This window comes from Stegastes partitus, unplaced genomic scaffold (genome assembly GCF_000690725.1).
Source record: "Stegastes partitus isolate 25-593 unplaced genomic scaffold, Stegastes_partitus-1.0.2 Scaffold1323, whole genome shotgun sequence".
Classification (NCBI taxonomy): domain Eukaryota; kingdom Metazoa; phylum Chordata; class Actinopteri; family Pomacentridae; genus Stegastes; species Stegastes partitus.
The window spans coordinates 129,295-153,139 of record NW_007579054.1 but is presented as its reverse complement, the minus strand read 5'-3'; the positions used below and the strand labels follow the sequence as shown (position 1 = coordinate 153,139).

At 41.0% G+C, this 23,845-nt stretch overlaps 1 protein-coding gene across 2 annotated transcripts in view; it reads right to left on the bottom strand.

Moving 5' to 3' along the window:
- ift80 (intraflagellar transport 80 homolog (Chlamydomonas)) overlaps positions 1-23,599 on the bottom strand; it is a 36,493-nt gene extending 12,894 nt beyond the window's left edge. The window contains exons 1-8 of one of the 2 annotated variants that reach the window (XM_008298520.1): positions 23,275-23,599; positions 23,077-23,137; positions 22,559-22,780; positions 20,137-20,247; positions 19,912-19,980; positions 17,097-17,206; positions 14,523-14,612; positions 14,304-14,441 (exon numbers count right to left, since the gene is read on the bottom strand). In XM_008298520.1, the coding sequence (XP_008296742.1) occupies positions 14,304-14,441; positions 14,523-14,612; positions 17,097-17,206; positions 19,912-19,980; positions 20,137-20,247; positions 22,559-22,780; positions 23,077-23,113 (777 nt within the window). In that variant the 5' untranslated portion in view covers positions 23,114-23,137; positions 23,275-23,599. The remainder of the gene's footprint in view (positions 1-14,303; positions 14,442-14,522; positions 14,613-17,096; positions 17,207-19,911; positions 19,981-20,136; positions 20,248-22,558; positions 22,781-23,076; positions 23,138-23,274) is intronic. The other variant, XM_008298521.1, reaches the window with a different exon arrangement.
- Between the last annotated feature and the right edge of the window lie 246 nt (positions 23,600-23,845).

The window sequence follows — 23,845 nt, the reverse complement described above, 5'->3', positions numbered from 1 at the left end:
ATCTCCCTCCCTTCTCCTGGACCTCCAGCCCTCCTCACACACACACACCACTCAGCTGGTTTTGGTCAGCACCCTCCCAGCAGTTAATGTCATATCAGGATCCAAAATAGCTGCGAGAAAAAAAAGACCCTTCCCATGTGGACAAGGGATTGTTTGCTAAAGTTAAATCAATTTCTATTTAACTTTTCCCCTCTCCCTTCTTCCCTGCCCTTTCTTTAGCTTCAAGCTTCCTTACATCTAAATATCAAGAGGAATTAGCCTCTCTTTATGTAAATACACTCTTTATATTTTTTCTTTTTCCCCCAACCTGAGCGGAGGTGTGCTTGCATCAGCTCCACAGCTAAGCAGCCTGGGCCAGCGTTTACAATAACGAGAGCACTCATTTATTCTTCTGCTAACATCTTGAGATGGCCCGCTCTGTGTTAAAGCACCCCAGGGGGAAAAGGAGAGGGGAGGGGATGGAAGAGAGAGGGATGGATAGACGGAGGGTCAGAGATGCATCTGAATGTATACACCAGACTGTAATGAAGCAGGACATATGATATCGGCCTGAGGAGCACTGCTGGATCCATGCTTACCTAATGCTTTTAACACATTGAGCCATTTGACTCTTTCTAGAGCCAGCGAGTGAGAATGTGTGTGTGTGTGTGTGTGTGTGTGTGTGGACAGGAGGAGCTGTCTTTGTGCATGCATAGCACTTGAGCACATATGTAGTTTGTCTATGTGAGAGAAAGCATAAATAAAATTAAGAAAATGTACATAGAATTAGTATTGTAGTCTAGGAATAAAGGATCATAAGAGAATAGCACATCAGGAAAAATACTGTGCTGAGTTTAAAGGGAGAAATTAAGTGTGACTTCACATTTCCCTCTCGTGAGTGTCCAGTGTCTGTTTTTTAAGCTGTGTGTACATGTGTGTAAAAGAGGTGAAAATCCTCTGGCTTGTCAGAGTTGTCAGCCGGTGTTTGACTATGGGACTGTGGGGGTGGGGGGTGGGGGGGATTCCTATTGCTCTCCTGAGACAGACGGACTGGGCCAAGAGGAACCAGGGACACAAAACCTTTTTCCAAAGCAGTACTTAGATACAAGCTCTCGACATGACTTCTCTTTCATCTACCTTTCTTTCATTTATTCCCTCTCTTTTTAACAGGGACGAGTTTCGATACTTTGACATCTGGTTGCCTAACAAAAACCTCGTTAGGAAAACAACTGCATCGGGAAGTTCCTCACTAAAAAAGGGACAACAGGAGAATATAAGAACAACTGACTTCAGGTATGGCCACACTGAGGCAGATGCATGAGACAGGGAACAACCTAGAAGAACAACTCTTCTTTTGTATCCTCTGCTACAGTCTGTAAACAACAAAAAGCACTGAAGTCGAACTGTTTTGCTTGGTCTCAGCAGGTTAGATGTCCAGTTTTCACATTTAACTCTTCATAATCAATTATTTTGTTTGAGTGCTGCCAAACTGAATTTAAAATTGCACGGAAACAACCATTTTGTGTTATCTGACTTTATATGCATAAATAATTATGTCATAAATGCAGTAATCAGCATATACAGTGAAAAATCGCAGAACTTTGTCTTCATTACATTTCTGCTACGTAGTATCTGGCACACATATGCTATCATTCTGGAAATGCGATTTTTCTTTTTTTTTTTCACACTACAACGCCAAACTGGTGTTTTCAGATCTTAAAAAGGATGTGAGACTGGTAATAAAGAGGGGTGGGGGTGAGACATGACTATTACAAGAAGAGGAGAGATGGAGGAGACAGAGAAACGGGAAAGCAGCAGGGGGAGGTGAATCAGCCAGTGGCAGTAGATTTGGCAACTGGTTTTATTGCAGCCCAGAGGGGTGGAACTCTACTGGATACTTGAGAATTCTACTGGACAAGGCTGGAAAGAGATTTAAGATTAGTGCAGAAAGATATTATACAGCGAGAAGAAAAAGCCATGCAGACATGCACAAAGAGTTTATAAAGATCAAAATGAAGATTTAGGAGCAGGATGTGGAAGGTGAGTGACGGCCTTCATTTGGCGAGAGTCAACTCTGGTCACTGAACCCTGTCTGTCCATAATGGGCAGCTTTGTGGTCAGAGAGAAGGTGGCAGACATGACGTGTAGCTCTGAGGTGGAGACCCCTCAAACTTAGAATGAGCTTATACAAACAGACCAAATGCATATAGCACTAATGCATGGCTATGCGTGTATGTGTACGTACACCACGATGTAGATGAAAACACATGCCCACACATGTCCCTGCGTTGAAGTACTGTGTAAGTGTGTAATTGTGTGACTCAGATGCATAGCACGACACCAAGGTCAATAGTCTAACAGTTGTGATGAAGCACCAAGCAAAACACCCACACATGCATCCTGTGTGTGTTGACATGTATGTATTTATGTGACTCACACGCACAGACGTTAGTCGCATATAGGTGACAAACCTCCTGTGTACTGAACTGGTAAAATGAAGCTGTAGTAAAATGCTAAAAAATGTGATGAGGCTGTCCTACTATCAGTAACTCTTCCAGATATTTGCCTATTTGGTGTTGCTATATGGATCTTTTTTGTTGTTGCTTCAGTGACACATTCAGATGCTGATCCAAAGACCCCAGCTTCCAACATGCAATCTTCCAAAGGCCCACACAGGCATGTAGACAATGGCACATTTGCACACACACACACACACACACACACATATGCATGCACACACTCAAAAACACAGCCAATCTATTGACGCACAGCCTCTTTAGAGCCTCTTTACGGAGTGTGCTTGCTCTCCACCTCCTCTCTTCCTCCTCCTCACTCTCTCTGCATTTCTCAACATATGTTTACCATTAAGACTGGCAGGTGTTGTGGGCCTGCCCCTTCTCTCTATTGTTGCCCTGTAGCAGCAGCCAAAATGGGGATGCCTGCAAAAAGGTTACGTTAAAAAAAAGTTAGCTCTAAGGCAAGAACTTTCTTGCTCTTAGAAACCTCAACATCATAATCCAAACTTTTTTCTAAAGATGCCCTCTGCCTCTTATTCTATATGTGCTGCTTTCTACATTGGTATGACAAACTCAACCCTGTTGCTTTTTTCAGCTGTTTCAAGTCTGTCATAGAAAAATATCTTGTCATAGTGGAAGTGACAGTTGTCCTTTTCACAGAACAGTGGCTGTGTTCAGCTTGCATTATGCTGGTTACCATGTTTTCAAATAATGACAACTTTTTTTGACAAAAAAAAGTAAAATATATCAAAGCTGCCTTGCATGGTGAGCGGTTTCTGTTTGTTAGGAGCAACTTATTGCAACAACTGCAAAAGCTAGCTGTGCATTTAAATATATTTGGGCCAAAACATGAGTACTTACAACATGTTGCACATGCAGCTGATGGCCACAACGCGGATTATTTCTACTGTGAAAACTATTATAATCCATTGGAACTGAAATTAAGCAGATCAAAGTAAATATACCGTGCACGCTTTTACGTCCTTCTATGAAAGCCTAATGGGTGTGAGTTTTAAATTAAAGAAAACATTTATTATTAGCAAAATATAACTTTAAGGTTCCAACAACTTCTTCTGGAGAAGGTTACACGCAAGACTTGCCTGGTGTATGAAATAATGACTCTAAGTGTAGCCCTGTGATAGACTGCCGACCTGTCCAGGGTGTCCCCTGCCTTTGCCCTAAGTCGGCTGGGATAGGCTCCAGCCCCCCCGCGACCCTAGTGAGGATTAAACGGTGTATAGATAATGGATGTTGAAAACAAAAAAAAAAACACTGAAACAGAGGTGAAGCACACTGTTTGAGGAAGGAGCAGGGAAAGTATAAGAAGCGAAATCGAAGGGGAAAATGAAAGTGTGTATCTATAGATTTACCCCTTGCCACTCTCTATGCACTACCTGCAGCAGAGCTCTGGGCTTCATGGCTGAGGGGAGTGGGGGTGGGTGGGGTTGGAGCTCGGTCCAAGGAAAGGGTTAATGACACATGTCTGGACTAATGGCTCCCAGTGGACCTATCTGCTGATTCAGCCCCATTACTTCACAAGCATTAAATATGTCTGTCCTGACCGCTCTCTGCTCCCCCCCAGCCCTAATGCAAGTCAACAACATGCTAATCAGAAGGGGGGGGCATGAGATTTCCAGACTTTTTCTGCTTTTCTAGCCCTTCATGTTGGACACTCCTGACACGCTGAGGCAAGCACCTAGGATAAACTTGTTGACTGCCTTTAGTATTAATGGATCAAGCTGACTCCATGACCCTGCTAAAAACCTGTTTGGCCCTGGTACAATATATACCGTACTGTATACATAAGGTGCATATTAGCAATGAACTAAAGAGTGATTATGATTTGTCAAATTCCACTCATCTCATAAGTACAGGTTTTTACATCAAGTTACACGTTGTTACATAACATTACAATATACACAAACTATGCTGGGACGCCTGTCATTTGAATCACTGGCGTGAAAACAACATTGTGTCACGAAATGGTAAAGATATGGAAATGTAACAGTCACAAACAGTGTGGCATGTGTGCCTGAGAAAGCAAAGAGAACAAATGAAAAGCTACACAGTTGTGCATCCACATTGAGTGACCTTTCTTTCTTTTTTTTTATTTTCTAAAATGACCTTCCAACAACTTTAACAAAAAGCTGCACACATCTGGTCAATTTTTGAAATCCTGCAACGTACACTGTGAACAAAATATTGAAATTGTGTTGTTTCCAAAAGCGCTGAGTTCTACTTTTGACTATCTGCCACTGTTAAGTTACATAGAAGTGTTCAACATGAAATTTTGTTCAACTGGTTCACATTATTTCAACACGCAATGCAACAAACTCCCAAACTGTTCAACCATAGAAGTTTGTGAAATTTGTATACAAGTGAAAGGAGGGCTATCTTCTCTGTTAGTTTAACACTGTGCTAGTGAGCTAGTGGGAGCCGACCTAGTCCAGGGTTAACAGTCTTACATAAATCAGAACAGATGGCAGACTCTCTGCAAAGCCAGCTGGCTTTAGTTTGCCTGTGTGTCTATGTGCAGGACAGGACCTGGCAGTGCAGGTACATAGAGTAACTCCCTGCACATAATAATCACAACATGTCTGAGTGTAATGGACACTAGACATATACAGGCAAATATCTCGCCATAAACAGACTTAGGGCGTGCATGTTTGAAAATGCTGACACACATCTACTCTTCAAAACAAAACCTGTTCTAAAACCAAAGCTGAAAGATGACAAAGTGTTCAAGAGCGAAACTAAAAACAAAGCCATTTGCTTTGAAGAAACAGGGAATTCATTTTGAATGAAAGCTCATCGGTCTTGCAGCAGATTAGGAGACCTTGTAAATGTCAGTTTGCAGTGACCCCTCCGTGGGGGATGGGGTTAACCTGGGGTTGATTAGGATGAGGACAAGCTGAGCCTCTGTCCAGAACTGGTCACACCTATGTTTTGGGAGCTGCTCTGGCTGAGAGGCGTCTTCTAAGATGTGCTGTGCGATCGAAATCACCACAACCTTTAGTTGAGGTGATGCTGTCATAATAAAGTAATAAATAACTGTAAATTAATGTTCATGTTTAACTGCGGAATTGTGACAGTCTATGAAAGTTAATTCTGTTTTTTGTGTAAGTAATACTGAGGCAGTAATGCTACCAAATTCATATTCTTTGTCATTTTGGCAGCATGTGCACATACATATGCACAAGTTTCTAAGTTTGACCTGCTACAAGACATCACAGACATTAAATTATGTAACTTTGAACTAAACCTTTAAACTGTGGTGCTTCACATCAGTCAAGTGTATGAGGAAATGAGCCAACAAGTAGCCCTTTCATAATTCGTAAGGCTGATGTTGCAAGATTTATACCAAATTTAACTAGTACCTGTATTATTTGTTCAAGATTGTGTTGTTTTTTTTTCTCAGGACTACTGTCAGAGGCACAAAGAAAATCCATTCTTCACGTCAACAATAGCATCCTTGCAAAACACAATGTTATTCTGTGTACTATGCAAGTGTTTATTTTCTGTTATCCATTTTTTGTCTTCACAATTTCCTCTTCGCTGTTTGGTTTTCAGGTTTAAAGTGGTCCTGCGAAGAAACTCAATGAATATCTGAGTGTGTAAAAGTAATGCATAAAGTACAATGCAACATAAACTAGAAAACCTTGTTCTATTATAACATTACAACTTGTAGCACAACGCAATGTACATTTCTAGCTGTTAAAGTGTTCAATATACACTTGGTGAATTTGCCATATTTACTATACAATGCCTTGCACGCTAAACCATTTGCATTCCCTGACTCGGCAATAACACACTATAGCTATCATATAAGCCCATTTGTAAACACAGGCTCGTGTGAGGAGCTCTGCAAATCTCCGTACTGAAATACCCACTTGGCTCCGCAGAGATACAGAGGCTGGGCCTGAGATGAGTGTAGAGTGGCATAAGTTGGAGTTTTGGCAGAGCGAGGGGAAATGGAGAGAGAGAGAGAGAGAGAGAGAGAGAGAGAGAGAGAGAGAGAGGGGGGTGAGTGTGTGAGGGGGGGCAAGACAAACTAGAAGATAGCAGGAGAGAGAGGGAAAAAGAGAGAGAGAGTAATGATCTACACATGGTTTCATGCTGGAGCCTCAACATAGTAACCATAGACACATGCTGGGGCCTCCTGGGACTCATCAGCAGGACACAGCTGTGAGCCGGACAGCAGAATTCTATTAGCACCAGCTATGCACGTATGCACTTGCAAACGCACACACTCACATGCACACACACACACACCTACACACACACACGCACACACACACACACACAGACATATACAGGTAATTTTGGTATTTAAATGTGTTTTGGCATGCTACAAATGGCAGAGCACGTAAGACCCTGCTACATCATTGACAGCAGGTCAAGAATATGCTGAAGTACTTAGTTCATCTGAAGCCCTGCACAGGTTGAAAGGTTTGAAAAATGTATCCAATGAGCCAAGACAACTTTCAATGGGATCCCTACACAAACTGTTTAATTTGTAGGACACTTAGAGCAAGCCTCTGAGTTGTACTTCATAGGGTTTCGTATTACCTGTTGATAACAGCTAATGTAAATTTCATCCTCACACAGTGGCCAGTCTTTATAATATTTATATGTTGATAACCACACAGACCTATGAATATTGTTTTCATAGAATGCAAGCACAGACAAGCATCCACATACGACCACAAACACCAAGCTGCATGCATACGCATATCTGGTGACAAATCCAGTACAGTGGAGGCAAATATATATGACAAATTACAACAAATAAAGCTATCAGTCAATAAAATAGTCAATGTCAAAGCATAGCACCATTCTGATCCATGTGGAAGCCAGCAGAAAGGGGGGAGGAACCCTGGGGTGCAGCCAAAATTAAACCCTTTCAAATCATCCTCTTTTGGATCTTGGTCCATTGCCTCCAGCCCAGCCCTAGTCCTCAATAACAGCCCTTAATGAACTCTGGGTTGGCAGTAAAGCTCAAAGTGATACCCCAGTTCCACACATGCTTTGCTTTCCCTTATTTGTGTGCACAACCAAAGCCCTGTATTTGCTCCCTGCCTTCGTCACCAAGTATCACCCTCGCTCCTTATACCGTTTTATCCCCCTTTCCTCTTTTTCTCCTTCTTTTTCTCCGCGAGTGTGACATGTTTGTCTAGCTAGTAGAGGTAGTGATTTAGTGCTGCTAAGAATGATGACTCTGCCAGAGGGGCTGGCAGGGCACTGTCTCACTGTCATACTCTTACTCCAGCCGTGGGGGGAGGGAGGGACGGAGGGGTTGAAGAAAAAAAAAGGAGGGGGGGCAAAGTGAGAGACAGAGAAAGAGAGAGAGGGAGAGAGGGAGAGAGAGAGAGAGAGAGAGAGAGACTTGAGGGAAAGAGAAACCACCGTCTTTTATGGAGACCAATCCTCCAAGCCTCACTGCCTAGGCCAACTTTAAAGGATATATTGGACAGTTCCACACTACCCCACCCCCCACCCCTCCAACTGCTCTCTTTTCTCAGCTCTTTTTCATGCTCCCCTCCTTTCTGGTTTCCAACAAGGCAAGCCTTTAGCCGAACTCTAGAGAGGTGTAAAAGTAATACCATGTCAACAAGTGCCTTTTACTCTAACCCACTTTACGCGCACAGGCACCCACACTCACACAAGCTTGCACTAAAAAATTGGGGTCAATCATCTGCAAGATGGACCTTAGTATACACTGTTCCACAGAGTGTGCCAAAATGAGTTCAGCAACACAGAAAACCAAAGCCTGTTCGGCACAAAGGGCCTACAATACAAAGGAGAAACCATTATCCTCACATTCTGGTGGGGAAACTAATGAGCTCCTTGGGATGATAGATTAAGTCTACATGTAAGTATCGCATCTTACAGTCTTATGCTATTCACACACTCTCAACTATGCTTCGTCAGGACTGGCAGCCACATCAAAATGAGCGAAGAGGAATCAGTAAAAACGATTCCCATGAAAATAAGGGTAAACGGTAGAGGAGGAGAGCTCTGAAGGGCGAGACAGACCCCAGTTGTTCTTTTCAGAACTTGCGCTCTCTTTCTACCAGTTCAGTTCACAATGTACGGAGGGAGCTTTCTGTTCTTGCTACAGCGAGAAGAACAGAAAGGAAGAGTGCAGAGAGCAAGAAATAGCATGCAAAAGCACAGATTTGTAAGGGGAGGGAGGGAGGGGTGAAGAGAGAGAGAGAGAGAGAGAGAGAGCAAGAGAGAGAAATAGAGAGAGAGAAGTAGCCCTACCCCGTTGCCTGGGGAGAAAACTGCTCTGGTGCTGACTCAGGACTCTCTTTGTTTGACAATGCTCCCTTGCTCTCGCTCTCTCTCTCTCTCTCTCTCTCTCTCTCTCTCTCTCTCTCTCTGACACACACTCAAACTTACTCGTCTTTTTTCAAACAGTCACCATCTTTTCTAATGTGCACATGTTCTTTTCTTTGTCAGACCTATGCCAATAATTTCACTCTGACTTTACTTTTCATCTTTTCTCCCCCGTATAACTCTCCCTCTCTGCTGTTTTTCTACCCCCTATTCTCTACGCGTGTGCCTGTCTCTCCTACTTCTGCTGCCTAAACCATACAGTACTAAAAGTCCTCTTCTCGTGTGATGAAAACAGATAAAGGCTCGGCACTCTAATAAATCTACAGTGGTTTCTTTTGCTTTTTCATGCTCCACTAACGGTGGTTCACAATCGGGACCAAAACTCTGGGACGTTTAATTCTTTTCCAGCAGCGGCAATTTCCAGATGTTGGCTGGCCAGTGGTTGGTAGCGAACTGCCAGCACAAGGCTCAGGTATATGCTCACCAGTGATAAAGGGGAAAACTGTTAGAGGGACTAATTGATAGGAGGGAGAAGCCTGAAGTCATGCTGTAATGGAGAAGGTGGTATGTCACAGAGGATGAGAGTCTACAGTTAAAAAGAGAATGAAGACAGCAATGAGACTGGCAGACTAAACGGACAATCAAGAGCAATACACTCTCTGAGAGAAAATAATGGTTGGCAGCTATAATGATAGCAGACAAAGATCCTATACTGAATGAGGGTGCAGTTAAAGAGGGAAGGGATGAGAAAGAAGCAGGGAGAGACAGGAGCAATGGTGATTCCAGCTAAACATGGACTCATTCCAAAAGTGGCAGTGCTGAGCAAGGCCCTAAGGGGACCGCTGGACTCACCCAGGAAAAAAAAAAAAAAAAAAAAAAAGGAGGTAAAAAGGGGCGGGGAAAAGGCATAAGGGGAAGGGAGCCAAGCGGGGGAGCACTGATAAGCACAAGGTAGTCCAACAAACCCAAAGGGAGGAGGGAGGCATGAGCAGCAGAAGGAAGAAAGAGAGGGAAAGATTTACACTTATTCTCAGAATGGGATAATTCTATCTTTAAAAAGGAAAACACGCTTGGATCTTACAGACCAACAGGCAATTAGGAGGGAAATGATGTGGCTCAATCTCCCACATAAGCTCATGCAGAATAGCTGTTAGACGAGTGTACTGGCACAAAGTGGATTAACAAAGGAAGAATTAGTTTGCTCCAAAGACAGTGGAGCAAGTAGAAAATCCCTGCTATAGATAACAAATCATGGATTTTAATGACTGAGGATGATTCGACCATTTTATGAAATAGCAGGCAGCATCCACAAGTAGATACCAGTGGTTTAACACTTGCACGTACCCTAATCCTAAAAAACAACGTGGCCATTATGAGCCATAACTTTGACATATTATTTATGACTACTTGTATCCCTAAATTTTGCGAGGGTGATGGCTGTTATCACATTGGAAAACTGCAAACACATTCATCTCTAGAGACAGTTCTTGTTTGTACACGGGACAAGGCTGTCGGGAAGAAATAGGGCTCAGCCTTAGGCTAACATTAAAACCATCTGATCCTAACTAGGTTGCCTGTGGTTAAGTGTAACCTACAAATAGAGGAGTAGACAGGAGAAAGGGGGGGAGTGGAATAAAGGATCGGGACATTGGATTATTAGTGGGAACAGGGCAGAGACCTGGAATACACCAGGGCTAAGCTCAGCCATAACTTCAGTAAGATCTTAGCTAGGGAAGATCAGAGGAGAGAGAGGAGTAGCAATCACTAGGTTCAATGAGGCTCTTCAGATTGACATTAGCCTTGCATGAAAAATCACAGGCTCATTATTCATTTGAAGGAAGTCAGTTCAGCAAATGGTGGGTCAAAAGAAGTCATGCCTTCTTGATTCTACCCTGCTTATATGCCCGTGACCAACTTCTGAACTTGGGTCAATGTCCTGTAGTCTGTCCATCCTGGAGAAAATGCAAAACTTTTTTATTTTTTTCCATATGTCAGTATGGTTTCTGAAAACTATGACCAAAGAAAAACAAGAGAAAACTTAAGGTGCCTGAATAGCACGATTTTTTAAAAAATTTAATCCATGAAAGATCAAAAGCAGTCCTGTTCTAATTCCTGTACAATATGAAGAAAGGTCTGCAAGAATTAGAATAGCAAAACCAAGCAGCTATTACATTTATGTATGTGAGCATGGGTGTACAGTGGAGACAGAAAAAAAAAGTGTACAGAAGTGAAGGGGGAGAAGGGGCGGAGAGAAAGAAGCGAGAGGGTGCTTGCCTGGCACAATGAGTCCTACTTGTTAGCTAGTGACAGTGTCAGGGATCGTGACAGGGTCCAGACGCTAGACACCAGCTGCAGCGCCTCGTAAATAGACTGCTGTCTCGCAGGCACATTTGCACGGCAATGGTTGCACACACACGCACACACAGAGACACACACAGGCATGTGGGCACATGCATATACTATGGCAGGCACACAGACAGACACTGACTTATTGTGTCTCCCAAATCTTGTAAAAGGGACAGTGAACCTCTTTGTGTCTTGTGTGCTGTTAAGCCTCCTGTAAAAAGAAAAAGTGCTCCACACGAAAAAAAAAAAACTCCAAGCTCAACAAAATTGCAAATAAAATAATTAAATATGCTTGAATAATTCAGTATTGTATTCAGTAATAACTAAATGTTGATGCTTCATGGATACACAAAGCAGAACAAACTTTGTAATCTGTCCTCGGGTCACTTGCTGGAACTACAAGACTAATATTTCCCAGTACTTTTGCCTTGAAATAAACTTTTTATGTCTGTGTGTTCATCCACCCTCCATGGTGATAATAGGAGGAGGGGGTGGGGGGGCGACGCACTGCATCTGCCCTCAATAATGGAGGGAAAAAAGTTAAAGAGTAGGAGAGAGTTGATAGTTTAGGATGAGAGGAGAGCCAAGCTGGACGGGAGGTGAAGGGGTTAAATGCACGGGACTGATCCTGCTGAGCCAGCAGCAATACGTTGAAGTGCAAGGTTTCATTGTAGCAGATACAGAATGAAACTCCTTCCCATTAGTCACGCTAGAAACTGAAAAGACTCTTCACACTGCTTAACCCTTACTGCACCACAAACAAACCCCAAGCAACAACACAGGTACAGCACTTGCAACCGGTTAAAGGTTTCTATGTTTGTTTCGAAATTCACATGCAATGGAGTATTCCAGTAATTACATTGCAGTGGCTGAGTGTGCATTTGAATTCAAACAGAACTTTCTCTAACATGATGGACCGCGTGTCTGACTTCACACATAGAAAGCGACTCAGATGGAGTGACCTTTGAGGAGGATTTTCTTTTTCTAAACTCTTTTTCTGTTTCTCTTCCCCCCTCCCCTCCTCGTCTTGAGCAAGCCTCCCACACCAGGCTACAGTACACACTGTCTCTGAGGGGCTTAGGGAGGAGAAGGCAAGCATACCCTTCCTCCAGTCAGAGCAGGGCAGAGCCATAATCATCATAATTATCATCATCATCACACTGACTTAACCAAGACACACCACAGCAAAGCAAGTGGTGCAATGATGAAACAATGGAACAAACCAACCACGTAAACAAACCCATAATGGGAGGACGTAAGGTGACTCAGGTCATTACCAAAAAAATAAAAAATAAAGGAGCAAGTTGTTCTCATTTCTGACTGTTATAATTTTAATACTACAATATTTTTTTTATTTTATTTTTGTTGACACAGAGAAAATGGACACAAGCTGGCTTCATTTGAATGATTTCATCAGCTTATGGCTAAAAGCTGGCAAATTTTCTAAACACTACTGAAAGTAATGGGAAGGGATAAGTTCATAATGTGCACACTATATTTATGTACCTCTTAAAAACGCACACAAACACACACCTTACCCCACCGGAGAAGACATATGTGTTGGCTCAGACCTTTCTCCAGCCCATTTGTTTTAGTGCTCCAGAAAAAAAAAGACATTTGATCCTAATTAAATCAAAATGGAGCATGAAATGCCTGGTGATCAGGACACAAAACCCAGCCCTGGTTGTTTGTTTTGATTACAGCAATCTGATGCAGCAATACACTGACATCTCCACATGAACTCAAAGAAGCCCTAAATGTCCCATGAGGGAACCAGTAATATTGTTTCTGGCCAAACGTTCAGCAATAATAAAACAACAATTACCATTCATCATTCTCTCATTTCCCCTCTCATTACAGCAGTTACCATCAGCACCAGGTAACAAGAACATGTGGCATGCAGCCTAATGTGATTTACAGAGATGAATGATGTATAGAAAGCATGAGGCCTGTAATGAGCTACACAATATAAACCATACTGCACTGGAAAAGCTGACAGTATACCACAGATACTGTATGTTTCAGGGAAATTGACTAGACTGACTATAAAGCATAAATGTCATATTGGTAGATTGGTATAAGCAACAACAAAAAGATCCAAAATGGAAGCTTGAAGTATGTAGAAAGCATTTTGTCCCAATGCTCTACAGTTGCACAGCTTCTGCTAAAGTTGTCAGCAACAGCTGCTTATACAAAAGGTCAGGCTAATTTTCTAAACTGTCACTTCAGCTTCTCTGTGGTCGAGTTTGTGTCATTGAGGGGCGTTGGTTTATACTCATTTCTGATGTCAGACATACAGTGCTCATTTTGTTCATTTGAAAATGTTGACTTTACCATGGGCTCAAACAGCAACCAAGATCAGAAATGTGTTTGTCAAAGTGCATGCATCATTTCATTTGGTGAAGGCATGTGTCAGCTAGCATCCTGAATGCATCATGTTAGCATATTTGCTTTTTATACAAGATAATAACCAGAAAAACATAGGATACAGGAATTACCTCTGACCTGGAGTAAACCATCTTCATTAGAATTTTATCAACTTACAAAACCTAAACCATAGAGGACCTGTGATAAAATGAAAAATCCATGACCTTGTTCCTGTTTAGCACATGATTACCATCATCCTTTTATCTTTTCTTGGTGAAGAGTAAAAGGGGTATTAGACTGAGGACATCTAACTGCATTGTTAGAGCATTTGAGTGTGTGCTTGTGCTGGTGTTGAATGGACTGCCTTATGGCAAAGTTCCAGACAGTGCTGGTGTTTGGATTATCTGATTATCAGTTGATGTAGCACACAGCCTGCACGTCCCATTTGCACGAGAGCACAGGTTCATTATACACGAATCAACAGTCAACCCAATTAATTCATCAAGACTGAGAGGTGCCAGATATTGAAAATTTCAGCAACTGAACAGTACTAGGCTGCTGCAACATCTTTAAATTTCACCACTTGCCATTTGTTTATTTTTCCTGTCTTGCAGCAGTTGCATTCAGCGATAACATCTGCTTCGTAATATATTGCTAATTACTGACATCCCATTGATTACCTTCACATTATATTGGGGGAGTTCAGCAATTTAAAAAGAAGGCACTGATGGAGAGTATAGGGATTTCACTTACTCCAGTCTTGTCACAGAGCCGCAGGGTGTTGAAGGTGCCCACAGCAAACACCTCCCCATCTGGAGCCCAGGACAAAGAGGTGATCGGGTAGTCGTGAAATGACGAGGAGTGAAGCAGACGGCCGAAGCTGTCCCATACCTGTTGAAAGGAAAACATGGCTTAAAACGCAATTGAACAGGCATCTATAGACAACTGTAAGTATACTCGAAAACCGCTAACCTTATATTTACAGTCTTCTCCACCTGACAGGATGAGGTCATTGACAGAATTCCAGTCCACCTTCAGAACAACCCCATCATGAGCCTTCCACTAGAGAGAGACAGAGGGAGAGAACGAGAGAAAGCGTAAGAGGGAGGGAGAGGGAGAGAGAGAGGAAGAAAGAATTGTATCTCAACAATGCAGTGATACGATTCATATACAACCTTTAACTTTTAATGAAGAAAAGTAGAAGAGGTCTCTAATAAATTCCTCTACTTTTATTGGGCCCCCAAAAAATAGAGAAAAAATAAAGACATCCAGGATTAGCACCAGAAACATTGGCATTTATTCCCAATCTTGCACAGAGTTAAAAGTTTATGAATTGTTTCATATTAGCCTAACTGAGAGCTTGTTCTCTCAACATTGCATTACAATATAACAAAAGAACAGAAGGGCTGTCCTCAGCCATATCTTACAATGTTCCCATCTTGTTTTCTACTCAGTCTACATGCCTGCACTTTACTTAGTATGTTTTGCACCTTACATGCTTGCTCTATGTGACCAAAGGAAGCACAAGTAAATATGTCTTTTAGAACCTTTTAGGTGTTCTTCACACATAGCAGTTAATATCCCAAGTCACTGTGGTGGTGATGAAGTTGGACATTTGTGTGTTTCTGCCTGTGTATACAGTTTACAACAAAGGTTACTGCACACTTGTGCAATACAATTTCAATGCCAAACGACTCAAAACTGAATCACCTCTCAAAAACTGCATTATTTCTAAGATGATTAGAAGAATATTTCCTCTTATGAATGACCAAGAACAAATGCTTTATAAAGACTAAACTGAAAATACAGGCCCTAAAGTAGACACTGCAGCAAAAGTGAATACACCTGTGATCACTGCCACACAAGTTAAAACAACCTGTGATCATCGAAACTAAACTGAGTACAGCTGTGATATCCAATTATCCTAACTGCATGAACATGGTCATAAAATGGCCTGTGAACACTATTACTTTTCAGTTTTGGACCTATGGGCTATGTCTGTTTGCATCATGGCTCCACATGCAAAAAGAATTGCCAGAGCAACTGAAAAATCAGACTGTAAGACTCATATGGGGTCCAGCATGTTTGGTGTGAACTTGGCCAGGGCTACCACAGCGAATTCATAGTCCTGACAGTGAAGCACGGAGATGGGAGTGTGATGATATGTGGCGGCATGTTGTCAAGATGTGTTGGGGTGGTGACATTTATACTGAAGATGGTGCCACGAATGGCTGTGAATACACTACAAATACTGGCTCGGAAGATGATGCTTGCTCTGCAGAAGCTTGGCAGAGGAGGAATATTCCAGCATGATAACGATCTAAAACATACGCCAAAATCACACAAGTTTCAAAAGAAGAAAAAAATTGAAAAGTATGACCTGGCAAAGTATGTCGTCTGACTTGAATCCAAAAGAACACCTTTGGGGTATTTTAAAGAGAAAAATAGAGCAACACAACCCCTCCAACGAAGAGCAGCTGAAATAATTTGTCTCTGAAGAATAGCAGAACATCTGTCCAGGAATTTGTGCAACACTGGTATCCTACATGCCAAGGAGGTTTGTCATGAGAAGTACTGAGAGACTGTGAATCCCAGTAATGAAAAGTGTATTAACTTTGGTTATACTGAGTTCCTAATTGCAAGGCTTACATTTTTAATGCAGAAAAATTAATTAAAAACTGGTGGTTTTTAATTGTACATAAGAGCAAATACCCTACTGGTTATTTTAGAAGTAATTACTATAAGCTCATATAATTTAAAATAATTAGATATTCAAATGATATTCCACAGGGTGTACTCACTTCGGTTGTGTATTCTATGTGTGGTCATGGCTGAGAGAAAGCAAAAGGTGGAGAAATTGAATCCTCCTCTGTATATCCAAGGTCCCAGGTGTAATTTAGCTTCAAGAATAGTAATAATAAAACGTACATATGAACTAGAAAAATAGTGCATGTCTATTGCCATAAATTCCCAATTCCACTAGGAGGCTAAGACTTTGTCACAGTAAAGGAACATGTCTGTTTTCTGTGAGCGGTGTGTAAAGACAGACAAACCAAGAAATTGTAAGAGCTCCTGTTCAAATATGGCAAATTCTCTCCGAGAGATAATCACAGGTGTCAGCTCTGACATGTGGCACCAAGCGAAATGACAGCTGTCTGCAAAGCCATGAAGCTGAATTAGAAGCTATAGCATAATTCGTATTATCTATAGAGAGGTGAAGTCAGTTTGATGTTGCACATGAAAAATGGTGCACTTTTGGACTGTTTCAAAAGTGAACCAATCCAAAATGGCTGAATGCCTGGCTGTGTTCTTTCACAGTTGTAGCTAATATTAGCAGTCGCAGGGTTGTATCTCACCTCCTTCAATGCTTTACTGGCCAATAGAAAGTTATGTGCAGAAGCCAAGGTCACATAAACGGTAACTTATTTAGAAAAGTACTCAAATGAATAAACAGAGAAATAATTTGGAGGACACGCGTATATATTATTCTGAGGAATAATTATGTGATTTCATACCAGTTTATTCCTTTTGTTTAGCAAGCGTTACCTGTATGACTTTGGCGCTAGGTTGCAGAGGCTTGATGATTAGCTGTCTTCCTGATGTGTAGAGGATTCTGTCTGAGTCTGGACCCCAAGCCACAGAATACACAGGAGACCCTGAAAGACACGCAGGAGTAAAGGTACACAGACGACCACAGTTTTATATTAATCACAAAACAAGAGCAATGGATTGGTGTTCAGCACAGAAGGACTTTGACTCTCTCTTTGTGATATTTAAAAGATGGCAATTAAATTTGTGTGTAAATTTCTCCCTTTCATACTGGCAAACTGGGGGTTGCTGAGAACAATAGCTATGGGATTCAGCAGAGCTAATTCCTCCTCTCAGAAGGTATCATGTTCCCTCAGAGATCTCACCTCATTCAGCCTATGTAGCAGCACTTAGCTTACAGGAAAACCAGCTGAGAAAAATCAGTCTAGCTTCTCAAGTATAAGCACAAACTTGTGTGTGTGTGTGTGTGTGCATGTGTGTGTGCGCTTATGTGCACATGTGAGGGAGTGCATGTGTGCGAGTGTGTGTTTTTCGTGTGTGTGCGAGCGGAGTTGCGGCTACACGCGTGTGAAGGGGAGGGGGCCTGACATTTAACCCCACTCCAGGTGCATGTGGTTTCTCACAAATGCCAACTGGTCACATGATCTAAATCTGACGAAGGCGATGAGATGGGTTGAGACGAGTTTCTCTTTCCTCCCTCTCACTCAGCTCCAGCCTCTTCCTAGAGCTCTCTCTTAGTAGTACCCAAAAAGAACCATCTGCTCCTGCAATTTGTGTGCATGGAGTTGTAGCCTCTAAAGAGAAGCAACACCTGCAGTGATGTCGGTGCCATGTGGAGGATGGCGTGGAGGCAACGCTACCGAATCCAGGTGTTGTACGAATCTATAGGTCTGTTGAGCGGCTCACCACCCAGCAGCTCGTTCCCCAAACAGCTCTGAGCTAAGGAAAAATGTTACTACATACTGGGGTTGAATTGCTGTTCCCCTGCCAGCTTTTCCACAGCACCAGTCATTCAGCAGGGGTGTACCATCCATTTCCCCAGAAGCCAATTTTTAACCACCCCCCATCTTTTTTTCTGCTCCACAACTGAGGAGAAACATTTAATAAGTCAAACTGCACAATGAATCAATTAATAAGTAAGCCATCTGTAATGTGAATGCTGGATAGAGAAATATATCATTAGGAGTCTTTTTTATGGCTTTTAATAAAACTCTACTCCTATAAAGCTTTGAAACTTTATGGCACTTTTAATAAAAAAAACATAGAACTGGAAGACTGACTCTACTTTTGGTTGCACTGAGCACCATTTCAACCGAATAGGACCAACACATACACACACCACACATCTTCATGCAATTGCACAGCCAAGGAAAGAATAAAGAAACCATTTCCTCACCAACTGTCATTTTAAATTATCTGGCTTGAGTAAAAGAGCAGCTTCAACTCAAAAGCAAAACTTGTAGATGATTCACAGAGCATGTCGGCACAGATTCGCAGATGTACACACATGTGTGGTACATGCTCATGAATGAACAAACACAAGACATTTTCATAATGCAAGGATAATTTTCATACAAAATGATTTTAAAGGTCCAGCTACAAGGGCAGTTAATGGAGCCAGATGAGCATATCAACTGGTGTGTCAGAGAAAAGAAGAAGGCAGCTCCCTTGATACACATAAATAAAACTGAAGCCTAATTCTCTTTCTTTGCATTCTTGCTCTTTTTCCACTGTCACAAAATTAACTTTTTGAGCCACAAGGTCCAAACGCAATCAGTACTGTGTGTCTGTGCGTGTGTGTGTGTCAAACAGAGAGAGACAAAGAGGGTGTAACTGGTGTGCTGTGTCTACTAAATGCCTGCAGCGGCTTGGTCAGTAGCGGCCTTCCCTCAGCCCCTGCTGCAACTGCTATGGTTATGATTAGTGTAAAACTCAGATCAGCCTTTTCTCATATTGCGATTCAAATTATGTGAATCAAGAATTACATCAAGAAGGGGACATTAACTATGGTAACCGAGCACTTATACTGGTTGCTCTAAGCCTTAATATGTAGATGTGAATGATGACACTGAACATGTCTTGTTTTGTACATACAAAAAAGATAAAAACATAAAAAAGTAGGCTTAGGGAAGTAACCCTTTCGAGTTCTACAGATTGTGGTTTGAGGTGAAACGTTTGCACAATGAAATGTTTAAATGTTTAAGGCTCAAATGTTTTGACATCTAGTACTTGTCTGTCATTTACATTCTACACCTACACCAAACGAGCTGCTTACTCGCTAAGGTGAGATGTAGACAAGCTGAAAGACTAATTTTTCTGTTTACTATTTTTAATAACACAAAAACACTATTAATCCTAAAGACTAAATCAGTTCAATGTTGTTTTTCCTCCATACCATTATATTTGACTAAGTGCACACTTTTTGCATCTTGTAAACTAGAAATATTATTCCTCATCTTCAGCTGATTACATTTCCGGCTTAAAGAAGTAGTTTCAGGCAGTAAAATCATTGATCATTTTTCTAATCCAGCACCTTTTCACTTTAAAAAATTGCAGCTGCTAAAGTTAGAAATTTGCTCTTTTTCAAAATCCAGTATAGAAAATATTGCAAACACACGGGCAAGAGCAGTCATTCCTGTGACCATCACACAGTGCATATGATACACACATAACAAATGCAGGTATTTTGCTTTGTTTATTAGTACTTGTCTGAACGATCAGTTAAAATATGGATTGATTAATAATCTAATCATTGGTTATATGTGCAGTTTTACACAGCTATGTGTATGAGTGAAGTTTTTTTTAGCCTTACCTTGGCTGGCTAGTGTTGAGCGTAGCATCCCACTTTTTGACCAAATCTTGATCTGCCCATCTTCTCCGGCTAAGTAATTAGAGAAGCAAAAGAAATAAACCTTAAGAACAACTGAATTAATTACATTTTCTTTTTAATTAAAACTATACTATACACATTGTTATATGAGGCTGTTTAAATGAATATTTTTAAATGGCAATGAAAATGTGTCTCTGTCATATTTACCGGTGATAAGAGCAGTCCCATCATAGTTCCATCTTCCAGCTAAAACGGCTCCCTTGTGCGCTTCAACACTCTTCTCGATGCGTCCTATCTTGGAGACCAGGTGGAATTTCCCTATAAAGAGAAAACATAAAGGGGAAAAAAAAAATAGATGCTTACTGTGTACACTCTAGGCCTGTGTTGATACAGTCTATAATTAAAAAACACTAGTGTGTGCTGTAATCCACTGATGAGTCTCTCCGCTGTTACCAACACAGAATACAGAGACCGTGGTTTCATAAAACTGTGTAATTGTAGTTGCTGCACGATGCAAATGGGCCAAATCCAAAACCAGTGAGTTGACAATATTTACTAAGCTTGCAAAACATTATAAGCCGGCATTGTAAGCAAACGCATAATAACTATCAATCCCAAGACACAAAGTTAGAAAAAAGGCTGTATTTTCTCTGATCAGCTAAATTACAAACTTTTAGCATGAAGCAGATGACCACAACTAAAGGGTTTCCTTTGGTTAAATTAGGGCAGTTTTCTATTTGCTAGACACGAAAGGGTGATCAGGCATGGAGACAGTTATTGAAGACGCTAGCCTAACATATACTTTGTGGCAGTGTGTATTAAAAATTCTGAATGTTCTATGTAATTTCTGGTGGCCTAAAACTGCAAATCAGCATGCTGCTGCTCTCTCCCATTTCTAAATTTGGACATCCCAACAAAAGTGGATGTTACTGATCCAGCAGGTAGTCAGTATAACAGGCACGTGCAGCTGTTTTGCAGGTCTCTCACAAATGAAAAACAAACTTTTGAAAAATATATTTTCTATTTCAATTACATGTGCAGTCATATCCGCAGTTTTTAGCTATGTAGCCACACTTTGGGTGAGAAATGCTTTAGTTTATTTACTTGTTATTTGTGAAGTGTTTTTTTCTAATCTCTTACCACATTAACGTTTTTTAATTTTATGTCAATTCATAAATGTTTTATTGAGATCCTCCTGATTATGCATCTGGGCTGTTGTTCCAAATAAAAGGTGCAGCAATAACCTTCAAACTTAATTTATTCCTCTTTATGGCAATCCACCTTCCATTTCGCACATTATCATTTCTAGTATAATGGTACACATGAGCAACGCAATTATGCCTCTTAGCAATGGGGAAATATTACTGATCCTGAAACAATAAAGCATACTAGATGTTCTAGATTTAGTTTTGCAAGCAGGCAGAAAATCTTATTGGAAAATATTACCAAAAAACTGTATATTCACAAAAAAATGTTCTTAACTGGAGAAGGATCAGACTGCATATACATCATACCTGGGGGGAAAAAAAGCTTAAATGCTTGCAAGGGGAAGGGAGGCTGACTAATCAAAAAAGGTTAGGGAAAGCCACAACATTAATATAAAGTTCTCCAACCCAAAAAAAGCCCTGGCTGTTCTACTGCTCTCTTTACAACTATATACAAATCTGACAAAATGCTACATATCCAGACATAAAACTTCTTTTAAAAAAAAATCACCAAAGTTAATAAACATGAAAAATTGTACGATTGTCTTGTTTTAGTTTATCTTCCTATATCTGGAGCAATAACTGTAGCAATACTGATTTTTTTTTTTTAACTGCAACAAGACAAGAAGCAGAAGAAAGTTGCAAAAGTGAATCGTAACAGAGTTTTCACTACTCCCTGGTCTGCCAGAGAAAATTGCTGCTTCAGTTTGTGGGTGTGTTTATGCAACCCTACACTGCCATTAGTGTTGTGACCACACATTGCCTGCCATAACTGTACATCCATATTCTGTGTGTTTGTATCTAATATAGGCTGAAGAAGAGACATAAGAGACCAAGAGGATGCATCTCACACACATTGCGTCACCAAGTTTAGTATTACACAGATACAAAATTTAAAAAAATCAAGCCTTGCTGACATTGAACAACCACAACCGAGCACAGATGGACTCACCCTCTACTGTGAAACTAAAATCCTTTAAATTGTGAAAATGAACATGTCTGTCTCACAATAACTATTTTGTTAGTGTAATCACACAAGTATAAAACTGGTAGAGAAGATTTCCATAAGATAAAAATAATGACTATGAATTTGTGGCCTCACTCTTGTGACAATGAAGTAAGATGCTGTCATCCTCGGCAGTGTGCAAAAGCTAAGGAATAAAAAAGACAATTTATTGGCCAGATAGTAGTAAAAATTCTCTTCCCAGATATTATGTTCAGTTAGTTTAATTAGCATATGACAATTAGTTTCACTCAATTAAATCTCCCTTCATAGGTGTGACTGAAAGCAGTCATTGATTCCTCTAATGTAGCTGTTCACTGACTAAAAAACTTGTAACAAAATTGACTGTGATGTTATGAGTGCACTTAGAAACAAAATCCTTTAGCCTGCCGGCCAGATTTTAGAGAATATAGAAACTTACCATCAGTGCTGGTAAGGACAAAGATCTCAGCCTGGGTCTGTTTCTTGCCACCAACAGTTTTAGGGAACCAGTGCAGATCAATGGGGTAAATGTCCTCTTGCAATTTGACAACCAGACTGGTCTCACCGGTCAGCAGGTTCCACTTGAGGATCTGATGATCCTCGCTGCAAGAGTACAGCTCATCTGCTGTGGTCCAGCCGACACAACTCACAAGTTCTTTATGTGATCTGCTGTTAAGGAAAGTAATAAAGGTGAGTTATTAGTAATTTAGCCGACTGTGTGAAATGTTGTGGAGCCTCTGCAATAATGGGGTGAGTTTCTTGATCTAGTACAGGTTTGGTCAAGCCAAATGGTGGAAAGGGATCAATTGTTTTCATTCTATTATGACTTCTAGTGTTGACAAGCAATACTATTAATAACAGTAGAGTTTTGGGCGTTGTGTTATATAATATATATGCAAGCTGTACAGAAACAGAAATACAAAGCAAGAGAGCTGACGACAACATAAAAAAGGATATGTTTGGGTTCCTTCAGCAGCGATGTTTTCAGTCTCATGGTTGATGTTTGCTCTGTTGATCCCTAGATACACAAAAAAACGTGATTCAGTGACAGTAACTTAGTTCTGACATTAAACCTCTACATTTAACAGTAGTGCCCAACCAGCACAAACAAGGAAACAATAAAGAAGACTAAAACCATGAAACTATAAACCGTACCCTGTAAATAAGGCGAAGCAGCTGTCGGCATGCTCTGGTAGCTGTAACGGTGTATGAAACAAGCGTCCGTAGTTGCTACGGTACCTGCCACTGTTGCTAACGTGAATCCTCAGACGTCTCCCCAGTCTTGCCTGTGACTTCAATGCTAACGTTAACTTGGTTTTCTGATTCAAACAGACATCGTTCTGTCGTTTCTGTGGAGCAACCTGCAGTGCATGCGTGTCATTTACTCCTGCATGAATAGTCAGTAAAGCACAGAGCAACTCTATCCACCACCAAGAAGGAATTTATCCCTAACGTATGAATGCTAACTTTTGGTAGCCATTTAATCTGGGTCACACAGCTTGAAAAGTGAGTTACCGCGAGAGTTGCAAATCTCGCTTCCTTGACAACGGATATTTCGAAATATTTAGAAGTACAAATGACATCTGTTAAATAAATGTATTTAATATGACTTGTTAAAATCAAGGTACGCTAACATTAATCGCTGATACATCGAACAATATTCCCTGAAGAATAAAACGATTCATCGGGGCGGGACTCCGTTTTACTGTATCCAAGCAACCGTTTG